Here is a 22,175-nt window from a genome sequence, read left to right on the forward strand (position 1 = left end):
CGCACCGATGGCACAGGGATTTAGAAGGGGTTTGTGTTGCACGCGATCGGATTTTGGCACATCGATTCCAGCTTTCATGGGACAGAAATCGGGGGGCGGGCCTTCGGACGATCCAACGGATTTGGACTGAGCGCGGAATTTAACATTAAAATTTTTTAGCAATACAATGCACTTACATGCACCGGGAAGAAGATGGTGAGTGGGGAAGCGACACATGCAGGAAATCAGGCGCACGATGATCGTCGGACAACGCACAGGATCGCGACAGGACTGGGTAAGTAAATGTGCCCCTATGTATACAGACCATTGGTGTAATTTATTATATGCTGATGCTCCAGTCTCTTGATGAATGCGGCCAGGGCCTGCGCAACATTTATTTCTACGACAGGTCCTGGTCAACATGCCTAGCACTGACTCACTCCCCGCCAGTCATGCCCACCCTGTGGCTGGCCACAACTCCATTTCAGGCCCCTCCATGCACCCCCTGGCATTGAGGTTGTGGAAAGAGGGAAATAATCACAAGCGCTAGCAGAAAGCTAGCATTTGCAATTATTTCAGGGCTTCTACACCACTAGGTCATCCCATATTTTTCCCCCATGGATACACATCCTCTTTTTAATTATGTATTAATAAAGAATCAGATTTTTAGCTTTCCCTGAATACTGGAGACATCTTCATCTTGTTTCATGACCTCAATCTATGGAGTGAATCTTATCAAAGGAGTAATACAACTACAACTTTAGCCTCTCAAAGCATTTTGCCTCTATATTCAATATATATTCAATATACTGTAGTTCTTTCTTGCTCAGTTTGAGTCTGGTTAAATGGTCACTAACTTTACAATAAGCATTGCATACATTATTACAGGAAATTGTAGGATATATCTTTTCGTAAAGTGCTTCATTGTCCCCTTAATTTGGCTCTTATCCTACTTACTTCTCTTCTATTCTTTTTTTTCCCTGATTTCAGTTAAATCCATTTTGCAAGTAGCTCACTCAGGTCTCAGATGACATAAACACTGAAAGGGGTTGGCCTTACTCATTTCTTTATTTGCTTATATCCAAATACTGTCTCTAACATAATCCCTCAAAGCACCTGGGGTTCCTTTGCAGTCTTGAAACCTACTTTTATACCTAGATCTGGTAGAGGTATTAACCTCACTGATATACAGGCAATTCAGCTATCCAGAAATGTCAATTGGCAGAGAAGCCAACTTTTACTCTCATAAACACGAATGCCATATTGCCTAACTTCACCTAACCCCTTTGACCAATGCCCCTGTTACTACTTGGCACAAACTTTTGCACATAGACACTTAAAGCAAACATCCTTCACCCTTGACCAAGCATGGAGATCTTCTTCTAAATTCTGCATCTGGCAACAATAATTGTTCATCTGGCACTACAAAAGACTATAGAATGTCAACCGATTTATGACAATTTAATTAATGGTGCCTTTCCCACACTGCCACAGCTTCAGTAAATGTTCTTATATCTTACTATACACTGCATCACCCACTCACAACTACTGTTCTCCTTCTGTTTACATATTTATTAGACATAGTGACATCATGAGAGATCTCACCTGGTACGAACAGCTACCAACCATGTCAAACTCTCCAAGACAGAACTGTTCAACATCTAGTCCCCCTGAATGTCTTTCTTGCAAAACTTACTGAACACCCCTTCCCCTTATTCCAGTCCTGATGTCCCCCCTGGAATGTGATCTTGTAATGTATTCCATTTTGAGAATAAATTACAAATTTTGTTTTATATCTGAGAGATGTCACATGCATATTGCTCTTCACATACCAGGATGTGCTGCATGTTTATGCTGTGTGAGACACTGAAGGGGTTAACTGTGGATGGGCGGTATGTTTCCCCTAGGTTTTGCTATTATGCAAGGCCTTAGTGCTGAGGTTGGGTGTCCAGCACCTTGGACACAGGTGATGGGAGCAGCCCAATCAGTTTTTTTTAAAAAAAAACGCTCAGCAGAGCTGAGAGTGTTGTCTCTCTCTGGAAGGAGGCTGGAGAGCACACAGCCCTGACCTCTGTGCCTGGAGCAGCCAAGTGATTTTGTATAGTGGTGAGTTAGTGAACACCTGTATAGTTAGCACCCTGACGGGTAGGATTTTTGTTTATTTAATGCCTGAATGTAAAGGCTGTTTTATTTTGCTGCTACAATAAACGCAGGCGAGACCTGTTTTGGACTAAACCTTGGTGTCACTGTCTTGAACTGCATCACAGCACCCCGCTACCACGGTCTCTACTGGGCCAAATCTCCCACATATGGTGCTTTGGATTGCGGGCAGTTCAAAAGACACACACCTGAAAGGCTCGCTACATCCTGCAATATTGCATGGCCTGGGTGAAAGCAGCAGGCAAATTGCAGGATAAAGCCAAGATGGAGGACTTTATTAAATACCTGCAAGAGGAGGCCAGAGCTAATCGGCAGCAGCAGCAGGAAGAGTCCCAGGCTAATCGGCAGCTGCAGCAAGCCATGTTCCAGCAGCAGGAGGAGAGGTCCCGCCAGCAGCCGGAGGAGAGGTCCCGCCAGCAGCAAGCCATGTTCCAGCTGCAGGAGGAGAGGTCCCGCCAGCAGCAGGAAGAGTCCCGAGCCATGTTTCAGCTGATGATGGAAAAGTTTTCTGGCATTATGGCAGCACCGCAAGCGACGACTACTGAGGGGTCCCATACTGGTTTGCAAGGGTACCCGGTTGTCCAGCGGTCCGCACGGGCTGCAGTACAAAAGGCTTTACAAAAAATGACGGCGACCGACGACGTGGAGGCGTATCTCACTGTGTTCGAGCGAGTAGCTGAGCAGTGGGCAGATGTCCTGGCACCGTTCCTGACGGGCGAAGCGCAGAAGGCTTACTACGACCTGAGTGAAACGGAGGCCCGTGAGTACCCCCAGCTAAAGGCGGAGATTCTGGCTCGTCTTGGGGTTACCGTTCAAGTTCGTTCCAGCCGGGTCCACCAGTGGGCATACTCAGAAAAACTACCCCCACGCTCCCAAATGCATGACCTCATCCATCTTGTCCGGAAGTGGCTACAACCAGAGGACTGCACCCCAGCACAGATGGTAGAGAGACAAGTTCTTGACAAGTTCTTGACAAGTTCACCCGTTCTCTGCCCTCTCGGCTCCAGCGATGGGTTGGACAGGCCGGTCCCACTAATGCTGAGGAACTCGTGTCCCTAGTAGAGAGATATCGGGCTACGGAGGATCTTCTACTTGTCTCTCCCACACGAAGCAGTGCCAGTGACAAGGCCATTAAACCATCTGGTAAGACTGCTACTGCAGAAAAAGGGAAACAGGTCAGGTTGGGAGGGGGTCCACTGGGGGGCTTGGATACACAGAAACCCAGTGAGGCTCGTGACAGAGGTCATAGCCGTGTCCAGTGCTGGCGATGCCATGAAATGGGCCATATTGCTGCCAACTGTCCCCTGTCAGTGGAGCCAATGGACTGCAACCAGACCCGGCGAATGTCACTGTTTGCCCGGCCGGTTCTGGCAGCCGAGTCAGTCACCGATGCAGAACCCCAAGTGTGTGTGGTCACAATCGGGGGTCACACAGTGGAAGCCTTGCTAGACTCAGGGAGTCTGGTCACCCTGGTGCGGGGAACTTTGGTTGATCCTGGACTATACAGTGGGAGTGTTGTGTATACATGGGGACACTCGCGAATATCCCACTGCTGTCATCAACCTACATACACCTTGTGGTACTGTAACCCATGAAGTGGGGGTGGTGGGGTCCCTGTTTCATGAGGCTATTATCGGCAGAGACTTACCGGTGTTTTGGGACCTCTGGAGACAAAGACCCACCTCAGGTGCTATTACAGATAATGGACATCGGATATGCCCGGCCTTGGCCCCTGAACCCTTCGAGGCCAATGTACCCACACCAGCAGTAGGGGTGACCCCAGGTGATGAATTCTCTCCCCTAGAGGTCCTAGCTGGTGAGGTCGAGGGTCACGAGGAGGTGGCCGACATGCCGGACCTTGAGATTTCCCGTGAAAATTTTGGGGCTGCACAGCTACAGGACCCTACCTTGTTTAAAGCACGGGAGAATGTTAAAGTGATAAATGGGGTACTCCAAATACCAGGGGCTGACAAAATATACCCCCGAATGGTGATTGTTGGGGAACTGTTGTACAGGGTTGACCAGATACGGGGTGAGGAGGTTGAGCAACTTGTAGTACCCCAATCTCACCGTAGGCTGGTGCTAGATTTGCCACACAAACATGTGCTTGGAGGGCACTTAGGTGCTGAGAAGACCCGAGAGAGGATCCTGCAGAGATTTTTCTGGCCCGGGATGTGGGAGGAGGTAAACCAGTATTGTAGCTCCTGCCCTGAGTGTCAACTTACTGCCCCGGTGTCCCACTTCAGGAGTCCTCTGGTCCCATTACCAATCATAGAGGTACCGTTTGAACGGATTGCAATGGATTTGGTTGGCCCCATTGTCAAATCCACAAGGGGGCACCAGTACATCCTGGTTATCCTGGACTACGCTACGCGGTATCCAGAGGCGATTCCATTAAGGAACACCTCCTCCAAAAACATTGCTAGGGAGCTGTTCCAGGTATTCTCCCGCACAGGCCTTCCCAAGGAAATCTTGACTGACCAGGGTACCCCATTCATGTATAGAGTAATGAAGTAGATGTGTAAATTACTGCAGGTTAAACAGCTCCGCACCTCTGTATATCATCCTCAGACAGATGGCCTGGTCGAGAGGTTTAACAAGACCTTGAAGGGGATGCTAAAGAGGGTGGTCAGCAAGGATGGGAAGGACTGGGATTGTTTGTTGCCCTATTTGATGTTTGCCATACGTGAAGTTCCCCAGTCCTCCACGGGTTTCTCACCCTTTGAGCTGTTATATGGCCGTTCCCCACGTGAGCTTTTGGATATAGCCAAGGAGACCTGGGAACAGGAGAGGACCCCCCACCGTAGTGTGATAGAACACGTCTCCCTTATGCAGGACCGCATAGCGGCGGTAATGTCCCTTGTAAAGGAGCACATGACAAGGACACAAGAGGCCCAGTCTAGGGTCTACAATAGGTCAGCCAGACTCAGGACCTTTAACCCAGGCGACAGAGTGCTAGTTCTGGTGCCCACCGTTGAGAGCAAGTTCTTGGCAAAATGGCAAGGACCATATGAGGTCATGGAGAAAGTGGGGGAGGTAACCTACAAGGTATCTCAGCCGGGGAGGAGGAAACCCGAACAGATATACCACGTGAACCTTCTAAAGCCATGGAAGGAAAGAGAGACCCTGATGGCCGAGGGAGTAGAAAAAGCGTCTGTCCCCAATAAGGGGACACCGGAGGTAGGTGTACCCGATGTCAAGGTGCCTGAAGTACGGATCTCGGAGTCCCTCTCCAGGGCCCAGATTCAGGAAGCGAAGGAGTTTGTGCTCCGAAATGTGGATGTGTTCTCTAAGTTACCGGGATGTACTTCAGTCATCAAGCATGACATCATAACCGAACCCCACATCCGGGTACACCAAAAACCCTACCGGGTCCCTGAAGCGCGCCGGCTTGCCATATCCGAAGAAGTCAGGCAGATGTTAGACCTGGGGGTTATCGAGGAGTCTAAAAGTGACTGGTCGAGTCCTATTGTGTTGATTCCCAAACCTGATGGTTTCCTACGGTTCTGCAATGACTTTAGGAAGTTGAACGAGGTGTCCAAATTTGATTCTTATCCCATGCCCAGGGTTGACGAGTTGATAGAACGACTTGGACAGGCTAGGTTCTTCTCCACCCTTACCTGACGAAAGGGTATTGGCAGGTACCCCTTACTGACAGGGCCAAAGAGAAGACCGCTTTTGTTACTCCTGATGGGCTTTTTCAGTACGTGGTACTCCCCTTTGGGCTACATGGGGCTCCCGCCACATTCCAGAGGTTAATGGATCTCGTCCTAAAACCTCACCGGAGATATGCCTCGGCCTACCTGGATGACATCATAGTTTATAGTAACGATTGGGAGAGTCACCTGGCCAAGGTGCAAGCAGTGGTAGACTCCCTGAGGACAGCAGGGTTGACAGCGAACCCCCAAAAATGTGCACTGGGTCTGGAAGAGGCCCGTTACCTGGGGTACCGTATTGGGCGAGGTGTCATCAAACCCCAAGTAAATAAAGTGGAGGCGATCCAGCAGTGGCCACGACCTATGAGCAAGAAGCAAGTGAGGGCTTTCCTAGGCATAGTGGGCTATTATCGCCGATTTATCCCCGATTTTGCTACCATAGCGGCACCCCTGACTGACCTGACCAAGGGTAGCAGGGCGGTGATGGTAAAGTGGAGTGAAGAGGCTGAGGGGGCGTTTCAGCGACTTAAGACGGTTTTGTGCGAGGGACCGGTACTGATCACCCCTGACTTCACCAAGACCTTTATTGTGCAGGCTGTCCTGTCCCAAGTAGTGGAGGGTGAGGAACATCCTGTGACATTCCTGAGCCGCAAGCTCACACCTCCTGAGAAGAACTATAGTATAGTTGAGAGGGAGTGCTTGGCGATAAAATGGGCTCTAGAATCCCTAAAGTATTACTTGATAGGGCGACAGTTTACACTAGTGACCGATCACTCTCCCCTCACCTGGATGAGTCAGGCCAAAGAGAGGAACGCCAGGGTCACAAGGTGGTTCCTAATGTTGCAGAATTTCAAATTCACGGTAGAACATCGAGCAGGAAAGCTGCATGGGAATGCCGATGCCCTGTCTCGTACCCACTGTCTGATGGCCAAAAGTGTTCGCCCCCACAGGGTCAAACAGAGGGGGAGGGTATGTGAGACACTGAAGGGGTTAACTGTGGATGGGCGGTATGTTTCCCCTAGGTTTTGCTATTATGCAAGGCCTTAGTGCTGAGGTTGGGTGTCCAGCACCTCGGACACAGGTGATGGGAGCAGCCCAATCAGTTTTTTTTTTAAAAAAAACGCTCAGCAGAGCTGAGAGTGTTGTCTCTCTCTGGAAGGAGGCTGGAGAGCACACAGCCCTGACCTCTGTGCCTGGAGCAGCCAAGTGATTTTGTATAGTGGTGAGTTAGTGAACACCTGTATAGTTAGCACCCTGACGGGTAGGATTTTTGTTTATTTAATGCCTGAATGTAAAGGCTGTTTTATTTTGCTGCTACAATAAACACAGGCGAGACCTGTTTTGGACTAAACCTTGGTGTCACTGTCTTGAACTGCATCACAGCACCCCGCTACCACGGTCTCTACTGGGCCAAATCTCCCACAGCTGGGACTAGCATTAGAGGACCACAGAATGGCTGCAGGTTAGAAATGAGAAAAAGACATGGCTACATATACACCCCCAGGCAGAGGTCACACTAATGTTTTTCTTTAATTGTATTTTTGAGGAGTATTTTTATACAGGGAAAAGTGCGAAATTTGTAATAACATGACTGATTTGTTCAGTAGTGGACTATAATATATGCAGTTGGCCCATGGCCACCAAAATCACTCACCAAATTTTAGACTGAGAAGGTCCTATGAAATCCTTGCAATCTGTACACATAGCGTATAACTGTAAAGGTGTAATGGTATACGTCATGCTTTTGCTTTATACAGGAGATTTATGGGGAATGTACATATGGTGATGCATAGCATACAAGTGATGCTTGTAAAAATGTATTTTCTTTTATAGTAGATGTTTGTACTACTCTATATGCATAGCTCCATAAATGAAGGACCATTTATATAAATATGATCTTGTCTATACAAAACGGTTATTTGTTTAATATATAAATTCATGATGATTTTTGTAAATTTTTTCAAAATATCACATCCAGGCTATTCCTTACTTTCCACCTGGATGTATAGAAAGTAGGGGATAGTGACAAAAAGTATAAAAATTTTTGTAGCCACTGATGAAGGAGCATCTTCTACGAAACAAATCTGGCATTTTTGACATTTTATTGTTTCACCTTTTTGTTTTAATTTTTTTTTATAAAGGAAAACATTATACTTTATAGACTATAGTCGAAGGAAGAAGTATCCAAATACCTGGTTAAGAATTGAAGCTCTGGTAGAGCCCTGACTACATAGGCAGTTTTCATGGAGCCTGGCATAGCGGTGCATCACATGACAAGCAGCTTGAGTGAGTGATGTCACACACATGAGCACTCACTACTGAACAACACTATGACAACGCTGTTAATATGCCACAAGACAAAGAATTTTGTATTTATGTATGAATAAATGAAATTAAGTATACAATTATAAACATATAGGTTCAGTATCATGTTTTCTTTGCACCATTTCACATTTGTTTTTTGCCCTTTGGTACCAAGGATAAAACTGTGCACGGATCTATACATAGGTGTAGTGTGCCTCCTAAAGTATAATTTATTTCTAAATTATTATTGAAGCCACATGATAAACACCATTAAAAAACGCTTAAAACTCATCAAAAATTATGATTTTTTTTTACCAATTTCATCCCACAAAAGATACAATAAAAAGTGTTAAAAAAACATATCTACTCCAGAAAGATACTGGTAAAAAGTACAACCTGTCCCACAAAAAACAACCCATCAACCAGCTCTGCAACCAAAAAATAAAAATGCTATGCCACTTGGAAGACAGCAATGCAAAAATGATCGATTTTGCCCCACAATAGGTTTTATTTAGCAAATTTTGTAAAATGTAAGAAAAAACATCTAAGTTTGGCATCCCTGTAATTGTGTTGACCCATAGAATAAAGAGAACATGTTTATTTGGCTACACGGTAAACAACAAAAAAAAAGTTAAAAAACCCATTACAGAATTGATGCTTTTCTACTCCTCTAACCCCCCAAAAATTATGATATTTACAGTAGACAAAGAGAAAAAAATGAGAAAGCAGAAATGACATTTGCATAAAAGGCAAAGAAAAAACAAGGAAAAAAAAAGATTAGCTTACATATCAAAATCGTATTTCATAGCTATATTCAGCCACCCCAGCCTGCCCCCAGTAGTATACAGCAACCCCAGCCTGCCCCCAGTAGTATACAGCCACTCCAGCCTGCCCCCAGTAGTATACAGCCACCCCAGCCTGCCCCCAGTAGTATACAGCCACCCCAGCCTGCTCCCAGTAGTATACAGCCACCCCAGCCTGCCCCCAGTAGTATACAGCCACCCCAGCCTGCCCCCCAGTAGTATACAGCCACCCCAGCCTGCCCCCAGTAGTATACAGCCACCCCAGCCTGCCCCCCAGTAGTATACAGCATGCCCCCAGTAGTATACAGCCACCCCAGCCTGTTCCCCAGTAGTATACAGCATGCCCCCAGTAGTATACAGTGTGCCCCCAGTAGTATACAGCGTGCCCCCAGTAGTATTCAGCGTCCCCCCAGTAGTATACAGCGTGCCCCCAGTAGTATTCAGTCAGCCCAGAATTTTTAAAAAAAACGTATATACTCACCCTCCGGTGGCCCTGATGCGCAGCGCTGCTCCCCCGATGTCATCGCGACTCCTCTTCTGGCATCCCGGCTCCTCTTCTTGCTTCTGCGCCGTCTTCTGTCTACTTTAACATCGCGTTGGGCGACGCAACTGTTCTCTCCCGTGCGGCGCCTAGTATGACGCGCCGCTGCTGACGTCATACTAGGTGCCGCACGGGAGAAGAACAATGGCGGTGCCCAGCACGATGTTAAAGAAGACAGAAGACGGCGCGGAAGCAAGAAGAGGAGCCGCGATGACATCGGGGGAGCAGCGCTGCGCATCGGGGCCACCGGAGGGTGAGTAAATAAGTTTATTTTTTTTTTAGTCCATTTTTAATTATTTTTTTACAAGTATTGACTCGTGTATAAGCCGAGGGGACGTTTTTCAGCACTTTTTCTGTGCTGAAAAACTCGGCTTATACACGAGTATATACGGTACCCAATGACTTCAATGGGGTTCATGCTTGGTTTAAAGTGCAGCCTTGGTCCTCAACGAAATTTTCTTGCTTAATTTGGAAGAACCCGTCAAATCTGGATTTTGACCAACCCGCTCATCTCTACAAAAGACTAAAGTAGGCAGGCAGAACCTTTTTTCTAGACTTTCTCTGTCTAGACAGCTTTGAGCTGCCAACCAATGACAGCTAGTGAGATCTCAGGAAAGTTACAAAAGTTACTAACATAATAACAAACACTTTTTAACCCCTAGGTTAACAGACCTACAATAATTAACATTAAAGATATCCATAACTTGGTGTTAGTGTTGTACCATGTAGCCGAACTAAGATGAATAAATATAGTACTATGGATCTTGGGAATATAAAGGAAGGACTATTATCTGAATTGTGGATCCCAGTGGGATGATCACTAAATTTAGTAATTGCCTAACTTTAGAATATTACAAATTTAGGTGTAAATTTTTATAATTTTGTAAATAAACCTTTGGCTTTCAACACTGCCTAAATACTTCTTCATCTCTGCTCAGGGATCATTTTCTGGGGAACAAAACTAATAACACAGTGAGCTATTACGGAATGTGAGAACAGGTTGTATTTTGTGGTATAGAAAAAAAAAAGATTGTTCTACCATCAGGAGCAAAAAATCAAATTCATGAATGTGATACCTAAGAAAACCCTCTGTAAAATGAGGCTGATGGTCAAAAGTGTGAAATTTTGTTTCCCTTCTACTTGTCCGTGTAGCTGTCTATACTATGTAGTTTCCAACCAGCGTACTGCTGCTTATTTCCTACTACAGCTGCAGAGCTTCCTGCTACCTCCTCACATGTCAGCTTCATCTCTAAGTAGACATGTGAGGAGCTGGACTGGCCCCGCCCCCCTCCTACGAGTCACATCACATCCCCAGTAGAAGAGGAGGCAGGACTGTTGTGGGAGGATGAGGAAAAAGTAAGTAACAAAGTTTTTTTCATTGTTGTTTAATACCAGCAACAAGAAGAGGAGAGGGCCACAATATAAGGGGGATAGAGAACAGGGGCCACAGTATGAAGAGAATGTATGGGAGGATGCCACAACTTGAGGAGCATGGAGAACAGGTGGCCATAACATGAGAAGGGTGGAGGATAGGAGGCCACAATATGAGGAGGATGGAGGATAGGAGGCCACTATATGGAGGGTAGGAGGCCACAACTTGAGGAAGATGGAGAACAGGGGGCCATAACATGAGGTGGCTGGAGAAAAGAAGGCCACAATATGAGAGGGATGGAGGACAGGAGGCAACAATACGAGGTTGATGGTGGGCAGGGGCCACAATATGAGGAGTATGGAAGACAGAGGCCACAATATGCGGGATAGAGCACAATGAGGCACAATATGAGGGGGTGGAGGACATGGGGCCACAATATAAGGGGTGATGGAGGACAGATGCCACAATATGAGGAGGTGGGTGTAGGAGTACAGAAAACTAAGGCATTATAATTATGTGGAGATAAATAAAAGTGAGTTGCATTAGGGGGTATTATTTAGGTCCATAGGGGGGTTGGCCACAGGAATAAGCATTATACTATGTGAGAGCCATTGAGGTTGATAATATACTATGCTTTCGAGTGGGACAAAAGGCGTGGCAACAGGTGTGGTTTAGGAAAAAGGGGCAGGGACTTTTTGTCTCTCCTTGTCTAACTCAAAATGTGGGAGGTATGGACTCCCTTTAACAGAGAGAGAATAGAAACAAATTTCAATGGTCCTTCATTCTGCCAAACAGCAAAAGTAACAGAATTTAACCTTGCAACTAGAATGGAAGCAATATCTTACTTATATGTCCAGCAATCCCACATGACTTGATACATTTCTGTAGGACATCCTGCAGGACATGGCAAGCGCTCATTTTTCTCAATAAAACTTAGGACTTCTGTACCCTTGAGTTTCTAGAAAGCAAAATAAACTTTTGTTCAGTTCTATTATACATTTTAGTTACATTTGACAAGGTAGAGAGGCAGAGGGAGAAGATTGGGCACATTTAGTAAGGGCTTTGCCCCGCACTTTTGTCAGAGTATGCACCTTCTTCTAGGCTAAAACGCCTTGCACAGATATTTAAGAAGTGTGTGCGCTTCTTTGTGCCGCATGCAACCCTTTTGTGGCGCAGCTGCATTAACCTCCATGCAAAATAAATTAGGTCTGATTGATTTGGAAAGTGGTCCGTATTTAACTTGCAAATTGTGTTGCACTCCATATGTTAAAGGTGCACCACAAAAAAGATGGTGAACTCTGTCAAGCCAGTACGGGAAAGCGACAGATTCATGATTTCTGGCACCAAGCATTATACACAGAAATAGCACTTTTATTGCAGTTTTCGACTTTCTAAGTAAATGTGCTTCATTAGGTAAGCTACACATCATACTCATGTTTGTACTCACTGGGCCTACATGATAATTCAGGTGCCCAGGTGCCATAGAACTCTATGCTGGCCAAGATCTGGACACAAATTGTGCGATTTTACTGGTGGGCACTTTTTAACTAAGGCACAGTTGGGGGGACAGTTTAATGTGCCTGTCAGCTGAATACGTTCCAGGTCATGTTTTTTTCATGACCCAGTGTGGTGGTATCATTCAGAAAATCAACTTTGAAGTGAGATCGAAATTGCTTGTATAAAGTCGCTGAGGCAGAGATTTTAACACTGAAATTAAGCTCTCTCTTACTCAGAAAGCCCCCTCACTGTAATTGATGATTTTGCATTGAGATACATCACTACTGCATGAAGAAGGGATGTTTAGAGATCCTCACCTTGACTTCAGTGTTAAACTCTCCACCTCCATGACTATATGCACCAATTTACATCTCACTTCAAAGTTGATTTTCTGGAGGATACCACTGCGCGGGCCATGAAAGAAACATTAACTAGCAGGTGTTACCCTACCTGACAATATGCAACAATCAAAAACAGAAAAAAGTTGGATGCGTACAGGGATTCACATAAACAAGAAATTCATTTATTAATACACAAAATACCAATGACAAGACATCAAAAATATAAAAACACTTGAAACATACACCACATGGGTGTAAAAAGCTTCCAAGGGCAATAGTCCCTTACACTCCCCATCCACAAGCAATGTGTTGCACAGGTAAGCAGTTGTTAATAGGCATAATGGTATAAATGATCTAAGAAAACCTCTAAATAGCAACAATACAATAAAGTGCTCTGTGCAAAACAAAATTAGTATAGGGTAAGACCTGATAAACCCTCAACTCGCTCATACAATACCCAAGTAAAAAGGAGCCATGCAATGCCTAGTGATGGAAAGAGAGCCAGGGAGGCAGGTCAGTAGGATGGGGAGTGGAGCAAGCCCACTTGCTTGGGGTGTATGTTTTAAGTGTTTTTATATTTTTGATGTCTTGTCATTGGTATTTTGTGTATTAATAAATGAATTTCTTGTTTATGTGAATCCCTGTACGCATCCAACTTTTTACTGTTTTTGATTGTTGCATTAATCATTGGGATGCGTGGATACGTTAATTAATTATACTGTGGCGGTGCCTGCTCTTTTGTTATGTAGTTGCCTACCTGACAATATACTAATAGCAGTTTATTAAGCAAGTTTCTGATGACAGGTTCCCTTTAACTGGTTAACAACTCCAACTTCCCAAACCACTTTTCCAAACTGTAATTAGTGGTGTAAAACTATACAAATACCTTGTAAGGTTTCTGCCCATAGCTGAATGCTTCCCACATGGTAACACCATAGCTCCAAACATCACTTCGGCTGGAAAACTTGTGAAAATTTATGCATTCTGGGGCATACCATTTCAATGGCCACTTCCCACCTTTTCGAGCCTAAAAAAATACATTTAGAAAATTGGAATAATAAACTAGTTAATAAAATCATTCTATTAATACCAACCTGAAAGTACCTATATAGGATAATTTGAATAAGCTCTAAACTGAGCTCCAATTTCTCCCTGGTAAAGAGACCCCCACAGCTGTTACTTGTTTTATGGGCGCACAGCGAGGCACAGAAGGGAAGGAGCGCCCTGAAGGTGCCAGGATTTTTGTTTCCTCATTGGCCTCTTTTGTAGGCTATAAAATTTTAGCTTTTTCATTATTGGGGCCATGTGACAGCAGTTATTTGCGGGATGAGATGCTTTTTCCGGTGTTACCATTTTTGGGTTGGTATTCCCTATTGTTGAAAATTTCAGAACTTTATTTGAGGGCAGAAGTAGAAAAGCATCAATTTTTAACTGGATTTTTTTTTTTCACCGTGTAGCCTAATGATCATGTTATCTTTATTCTATGGGTCAACACGATTATAGGGATACCATACATAGATGGATTTTCTTATGTTTTACTAAATTTGTCAAATAAAACCCTGATGTGGGGAAAAATCTATCATTTGTGCATCGCTGTCTTTCAAGTGGCATATCATTTTACATTTTTTGGCCACGGATCTGGTTGATGGCTTGTTTTTTGTGGAACATGTTATACTTTGCAACAGTATCATTCTGTAGTACATATATTTTTAGCACCTTTTTGATACATTTTTTTATTGCATGGAATGAAATAGGTAAAAATCATAATTTTTGGTGGGTTTTTTAACATTTTGCTTTCTACAAGGTTCATCAAGCAGGTTCAATAATGATCTTTTTTAAATCTACAGGTTGTTAAGTATGCATTGATAAAATATATGTAGGGTTTGTGTCATGATTTAGCCTTTTTACGTTATATGTCTCTTTATGATTATGGGGCTTATGGGCATTTTTATAGATTTATTAATGTTATTTGAGAACTATTTTTTTAACTTTTTTATTATTTCCACCGTGGGACATGAACAAGCAATCATCTGATTACTTGCTCATGATAATACTTTGCAGTACTGATTTTCAAGGTATTGCAAGGTATTAGCTGTGGCAGCTATCACAGACGGCATTTTACAGGCACTGCCTGCGTACAGCCCTGGGATCCTGTTCAGTCCTGAAGATGGCGCGGCTATTGACTATAGCTGACATCCAGTGCAATCCGATGCTGGCCCAGCCCAGATATATATCGGACGCACAGCATTAAGGAGTTAAATATTAATTATGCTTATTACTGGAATAGCCATTAAAGAGCCCTTTTTTATCATATTTAGAGAAAACATTATCATGCCTTCAATGCCAAATTATGTGTAAGTGGTCATTTTAGAAAAGACCTGATAGGGCAGGATGAACAAAGCAACACAGGTGCTTGAAGAAGAATGAGGGCACAAAGTATATTGACTATTTTTGCAAAGTGACCTGCTTTAATACCAGCTAATACCAGTTGATGTAACCTCATCTGAGATTTATGGCCTTTCCTAATGATAAGTTAATGATAAAATAATGTTTGCCTACAAAGCCTATTTAAAGCTGCATTGAAAGGTGCTAAAATGCAGATATGAGCAAAGCCTTGGTTCCTGTCAGAAAGAAGTAACAGAGAACTCCATAAAATGAGTTAAAAATGTTAATGTTAATATAGACAAAGTAAAAATGAGCATGTCTCATCATGTGTAGAAAATACAGCTGTAACCGGGATCCATTAAGCAGTCAACAGCACTAACAGGAAAGTCACAACCTTAGTATCATCTTGTAATAGTCATGTAAGAGCAAACAGTAAAACGATTATTCATACTTGCAGCTTTAGCACATTTTCACATTAGTGTGACATGAGTTTTCTTGCAAAGTATACATTTGAGATAATATTTTTAGCCTGCACCTAGATAGCTAGCACACAATATCCCTCCCCTCTAGCTGGCACATAAAATTTTCATTAAAAAATATTAAAAGACAAATGTAAGCCGAGACGTAGGCTGTGTTTCAAAGATCAGATTTTAAGCTGAAACCAATAGGTAATCATAAAGAGAATAAACATTCAAACTGACAAATGACGAAAACCAAGGATTAATTGACTTAATAGAAGTTGCTTTACATACGTTGAGGGGTGGGGTATTTTATGGGGTTTTACTATTGTTAGGCCTTTCAAAGTCACTTGAAAGCTAAGTTGTCCCTCAAAATGTGTGTTTTGGCGATTTTCATAAAAAATTTAAAAATCACACCTAAAGTTCTAAGCCTCATAACATCGTAGAAAAATTAGAGGATGCATAAAATATCATTCCAACATAAAGTAGACATTCTGGAAATGTTAGTTATTTAGCTTTGGGGTAGTTTAACTATCTGCCTGGAAAGCAGGACATTTCGAACTTTGAAAATGAAGAATTTTTCAGAAATTTAGCAAATTTTGACTTTTTTTCTGATTGAAATCCAAAACTTATCACTTAAATTTTATAACTATCAAGAAGTTCAATGTGTCAAAATCACCTGACTATGTTAAAGCGTTCCGAAGTTAAAACCAATTATCATGACTAGAGATGAGCGAACACACGAGCTTGATGCTCGTTCGAGCTCGTTCGAGCATTAGCGTATTCGTAACTGCTCATTGCTCGGATGAATACTTCGCCAGCTCGAGAAGATGGCATCTCCCACCATTTTTGGCGGCCAGAAACAGAGCCAATCACAAGCCAGGAGACTCTGCACTCCACCCAGTATGACGTGGTACCCTTACACGTCGATAGCAGTGGTTGGCTGGCCTGATCAGGTGACCCTGGAATAGACTAGCTCCTGCCCGCGCTGCTCGCATCATTCTCTGTCTGGATGCCGTTAGGGAGAGAGCTGCTGCTGCTGCAGGGATAGCGTTAGGGTGTTATATTAGCTTACTGTTAGGCAGGAGTGAGTCCACAAGAACCCAACAGCCCTTGATAGGGCCAGAATAGCGTTATATATATATATTTTTTTTTTTGCTTGTGGGTGGGCTTGCTGGCACTAGTAGTGCAGCTAGTACCATATTGTAATAAATTTGAAGGGAGACTTGCGAATGTTCTGTTTAGCTCTTAGTGACACACATATCCACCTCAAACACCGAAGTGGGACAATTTATTAGGGGTTTGATTGAATTAGGCACAGTCTGCTTTTTCTTTTTTTTTTTTTTCTTTTTTTTTTATAACTCAAATTCATCAGGCACAGCACAAAATCCAGTTGTGTGCTGTCAGTGTAGGCTAGAAACTAGCCATACAAGAACCCAACAGGCCTTCTTAGGGCTACAATAGCGTTATATATTTTATTTTTTGTTGATTTGCTTGTGGCTGGCCTTGCTGGCACTAGTAGTGCAGCTAGTACCATATTGTAATAAATTTGAAGGGAGACTTGCGAACGTTCTGTTTAGCTCTTAGTGACACACATATCCACCTCAAACACCGAAGTGGGACAATTTATTAGGGGTTTGATTGAATTAGGCACAGTCTGCTTTTTCTTTTTTTTTTTTTCTTTTTTTTTTATAACTCAAATTCATCAGGCACAGCACAAAATCCAGTTGTGTGCTGTCAGTGTAGGCTAGAAACTAGCCATACAAGAACCCAACAGGCCTTCTTAGGGCTACAATAGCGTTATATATTTTATTTTTTGTTGATTTGCTTGTGGCTGGCCTTGCTGGCACTAGTAGTGCAGCTAGTACCATATTGTGACGAATTTGCAGGGAGTCATGCGAACGTTCTGTTTAGCTCTTAGTGACTCAAATATCCATCTCAAGCACCTAAGTAGGACAATTTATTAGGGGTTTGATTGAATTAGGCACAGTCTGCTTTTTCTTTTCTTTTTTTATTTTATTCAAAACTAAAAGTCATCAGGCACAGCACAAAATCCTGTTGTGTGCCGTCGGTGTAGGGTAGAAACTAGCCATAGCAATAGGATAGCATCGTTTTGTTAAAAAAACAAAAACACAAAAAAACACAAAAAAAAACAAAAAAAATTTACAGTTTACACTTTAATTTTGAAAATTTTGAACCCAAGGGCTAGGGGTAGAGGACAAGGGCGAGGGCGTGGGCGTCCAACTACTGCAGGGGTCAGAGGCCGTGGTCCTGGGCGGGGTGAGACACCACCTGCTGATGAGGGAGCAGGGGAACGCCGCAGAGCTACACTCCCTAGGTTCATGTCTCAAGTTACTGGGACTTGTGGTAGAGCACTGTTGAGGCCAGAACAGTGCGAACAGGTGATGTCGTGGATTGAGGACAATGCTTCTAGCCATTTGTCCACCAGTCAGTCTTCCACGCAGTCCACCCATGTCACCGAAATCGGCACTCCTCCAGCTCCTCCACCTCAGCCTCCTTCCCCCCAGTCTGCCCCCTCCCAGCAAAATTTGGCATTTGAACTGGCATACTCTGAGGAAATGTTTTCTGGACCCTTCCCAGAGTCACAAACCACTTGTCCGGTTGCTGCTGAGCAATTTTCCGATGCCCAGGTTTTCTACCGGTCGCAGTCTGTGGGTGATGATGACATTGTTGACGTAGTGGAAGAAGTGTGTAAAGAGGTGTAGGACGATGAGGAGACACGGTTGTCAGACAGTGGTGCAGTTGTTGTCAGGGCAGGAAGTCCGAGGGGGGAGCAGACTGAGGGATTGGAGGATGATGAGGTGACAGACCCAAGCTGGGTTGATAGGCCGGGTGAACACAGTGCTTCTGAGACGGAGGCGAGTCCTGGATGAGAACAGGTTGAAAGAGGCAAGGGGTGGGGCCAGAGCTGGTGCATCAGCGCCAAATGTATCACGTAGTGAAGCTCCCGTGGCGAGGGCTAGATTTTGGAAAGTCTGGAAGTTCTTTAAAGAAACATCGGATGACCGACGGACTGTGGTGTGCAACCTGTGCCACACCAGGATCGGCAGGGGTTCCACCACTACCAGCTTAACCACCACCAGTATGCGCAGGCATATGCTAAACACCCCACTCAATGGAACCAAGGCCGTTCACCTCCGGCCGGGCACACCACTGCTCCTTCCCCTGTGTCATCTGCTGCCTCTGCTAGTCAGCCCCCTGCCCAAGACCTCCAAACACCTCCCGTGCGAAAACCACACCTTTGCCTCCACGATCCTCCACAGCATCCACCAATGTCTCCATGCGCAGCGTTCAACTCTCCATACCCCAGACGCTGGAGCATAAGAGGAAGTACAGTGCAACCCACCTACACGCCCAAGTCCTCAACGTCCACATCTCCAAACTACCTAGCCTGGAGATGCTGCCCTATAGGCTGGTAGAGACCGAGGCCTTTCGCAACCTAATGGCGGCGGCCGCCCCTCGTTATTCAGTCCCCAGCCGCCACTACTTTTCCCGATGTGCCGTCCCAGCCCTGCACCAGCACGTGTCCGACAGCATCATCCGTGCCCTGACCAACGCCGTTTCTGACAAGGTCCACCTGACCATGGACGCGTGGACGAGTGCTGCCGGGCAGGGCCACTAGATATCGCTGACGGCACATTGGGTTAACTCGGTGGAGGCTGGGACCGAGTCTGACCCTGCGGCTGGTCATATACTGCCGACGCCAAGGATTGCGGGGCCTACCTCAGACCAAGTCTCTCAGGCCTACTATGCCTCCTCTTCCTCCTCCGAAATACCATCTGTGGGCATGGCGCCATCAGTCGGTAGCTCTAGGCACAGCAGCAGTGCCGTCGCTAAGCGACAGCAGGCGGTGCTCAAACTGCTGAGCCTAGGCGATAAAAGGCACACCGCCCAAGAGCTATTACAGGGCATCACGGCGCAGACTGATCTGTGGCAGGCACCGCTGAACCTGAAGCCAGGCATGGTTGTGTGTGACAACGGCCGTAACTTGGTGGCGGCTCTGCAACTCGGCAGACTGACACATGGGCCATGCCTGGCCCATGTGTTAAATCTCATAGTCCAGCGGTTCCTCAAGACATGACCCAATCTGTCTGGTTTGCTCACGAGCGCCGCCTCCAACTGCCCGCTCACTGACTGGTGTGCAACGTGCCCACGAGGTGGAATTCAACATTAACCATGTTATCCAGAGTTTACCAGCAGCGCAGAGCGATTGCAGACTGCCAGATGTCAACTTCCACCAGAACTGGTAGTCAGTTCAGTCAGCTTCCTCAAGTCTACAATGAGGAGTAGATGTGGATGTCTGATATCTGTCAGGTGCTGAGTAACTTTGAGGAGTCAACACAGATGGTCAGTGGCGATGCCGCCATCATCAGCCTCAACATCCCGCTGCTTGGCCTGTTGAAAAACTCTCTGGTCAGCATGAAGTCAGAAGCTTTGCGCTCGTCACAAGGGACGGGGGAAGAAGATTCCCTTGTTGATAGCCAAAGCACCCTCAGGTCTGTTTCTCAGCGCATATCGGTGGAGGAGGATGAGGAGGAAGAGGAGGAGAATGTTGGCGAGACAGAAGAGGGGAGCATTGCTCAGTCATTCACTGTTCAGCGTGTATGGGCAGAAGAAGAGGAGTTGGAGGAGGAGGAAATGGACAGTCAGGCCAGTGAGGGGAGTGAATTCTTGCGAGTTGGGACTCTGGTGCATATGGCAGATTTCATGCTAGGCTGCCTATCCCGTGACCCTCGCGTTCAAAGAATTTATTCCAGCACCGATTACTGGGTATTCACTCTCCTGGACCCACGTTACAAGCAAAATCTTTCCACTCTCATCCCTGGAGGGGAAAGGAGTGTGAGAATGCATGAATACCAGCAGGCCTTGGTGCACAAGCTGAAACAGTATTTCCCTTCTGACAGCGCTAGAGCAGAGGGTGTACTTCTGTGGGACAAGTAGCAAGGGAGAGTAGGCGAGCAGGCAGCTTGTCCAGCACTGGCAGGGGTACGCTTTACAAGGCCTTTGCCAGTTTTATGTCACCCCAGCAAGACACTATCACCTGTCCCCAGTCTCGGCAGAGTAGGGCTTATCTTTACAGAAAGATGGTGAGGGAGTATGTAGCTGACCATACCATCGTCCTAAATGATCACACAGCTCCCTACAACTACTGGTTTTCAAAGCTGGACATGTGGCACGAACTCGCGCTGTACACCTTGGAGGTTCTTGCCTGCCCTGCCGCTAGCGTGTTGTCTGAGCGGGTTTTCAGTGCAGCTGGTGGCATCATCACTGACAAGCATACACGCCTGTCGACTGACAGCGCTGACAGGCTGACGCTTATCAAGATGAATAAAGCCTGGATTTCTCAGGATTTCCATTCTCCACCAGGTGAAAGAAGCTCAACCTGAATAATGTATGCACTCCTCCTCCTCATTTTCCTCCTTCTCCTCCTCTTTGTACACTAAAGCAGAGGAAACTGGCTATTTTTTGCCAGGGCCAACTAGCTCTAGCTATAGTACTCTATGTATTTAATTTTTCTGGAGGACCACCTACCTGCTCCTCTGGTTTGAAAACTTTTTTGGACTGCCACATACAGGCACTATCAAAATTTAATTGTCTCCATAGCAGCCTCAACATGTCGTCTTTATAGCTGCCCCCACACATTGTCTCCATTGCTACCTCCACACATCATCTCCATAGCTGCCTCCCAAAGTCGTCCATATAGCTGCCTCCATACATCGTCCCCTTAGCAAACGAGCTGTGTCAGGCAGAATTTTGGGTTGTTTTCATGGCTTCCACATCAAACTTGTTAACTTTGTCACCACCCTGCTGTGTTATCCACAAAATATACTGGCAAACTTTTATCATTTACCGATATTATTTCAGCACTTCTTGCGAAACTGTTTACATTCCCCTCACCCGCCATGACCAAAACTTATAAGGACAGTACTACACTTGATCTTATACAAAAGGTTCTTAGAAGTGTTGTTTGTAGCCCCCGACTGCTCTGAAAATTATAATTTTTTCAAAGTAAACGCTTCTGGACCCCAGGCCCATTTTGGGTGGGGAGGAACCAAGAGACAGGGGCTTGGACAGGCAAAAGCTCACCTGGCAGCGGCCAGCTCCATCCCATGATTAGGCAGCCTCAGAGGCATCCATGCATACTGCCCCTGCTGTTTCCTGTCCATTTCGCCTCCACGATCCTCCACAGCGTCCACCAATGTCTCCATGCGCAACTTTCAACTGTCTATACCCCAGACGCTGGAGCGCGAGAGGATATACAGCACATCATCCCCTTATCAAACGAGCTGTGTCAGGCAGAATTTTCGGGTGTTTCACCAGATATATAATGCAACTCGGCCCATCTGTCGCCGCCATGCTGGAGACCTGAAGTTGCAATCATAGCAGCGCAATATGGATGCCCCATACTGTCGCTCTTAATCATGGAACCATTTCCGAAAAAACAATTAAAAATAGAACCGCTATGCTATTCCATTATTCCTAGATGAAATATTCAAACGACCCCGCCTGCTTTGAAAATGATAATTTTTTCAAAGTAAACGCTTCTAGCCCCCAGGCCCATTTTGGGTGGGGAGGAGCCGAGAGACAGGGGCTTGGACAGGCGAAAGCTCGCCTGGCAGCGGACCGCCAGCTCCATCCCAAGATTAGGCAGCCTCAG

At 45.4% G+C, this 22,175-nt stretch overlaps 1 protein-coding gene across 3 annotated transcripts in view; it reads right to left on the minus strand.

The window, feature by feature from the left end:
- The window catches only part of ZAP70 (zeta chain of T cell receptor associated protein kinase 70), a 156,367-nt gene that overhangs the window by 521 nt on the left and 133,671 nt on the right, over positions 1-22,175 (minus strand). For all 3 annotated transcript variants that reach the window (XM_072113891.1, XM_072113889.1, XM_072113890.1), the window contains 2 exons: positions 13,540-13,680; positions 11,661-11,773 (listed from right to left, as the gene is read on the minus strand). In XM_072113891.1, coding sequence (XP_071969992.1) covers positions 11,661-11,773; positions 13,540-13,680 — 254 coding nt within the window. The remainder of the gene's footprint in view (positions 1-11,660; positions 11,774-13,539; positions 13,681-22,175) is intronic.

This window comes from Engystomops pustulosus, chromosome 1, assembly GCF_040894005.1.
Source record: "Engystomops pustulosus chromosome 1, aEngPut4.maternal, whole genome shotgun sequence".
In the NCBI taxonomy this organism is placed as follows: Eukaryota; Metazoa; Chordata; class Amphibia; order Anura; family Leptodactylidae; genus Engystomops; species Engystomops pustulosus.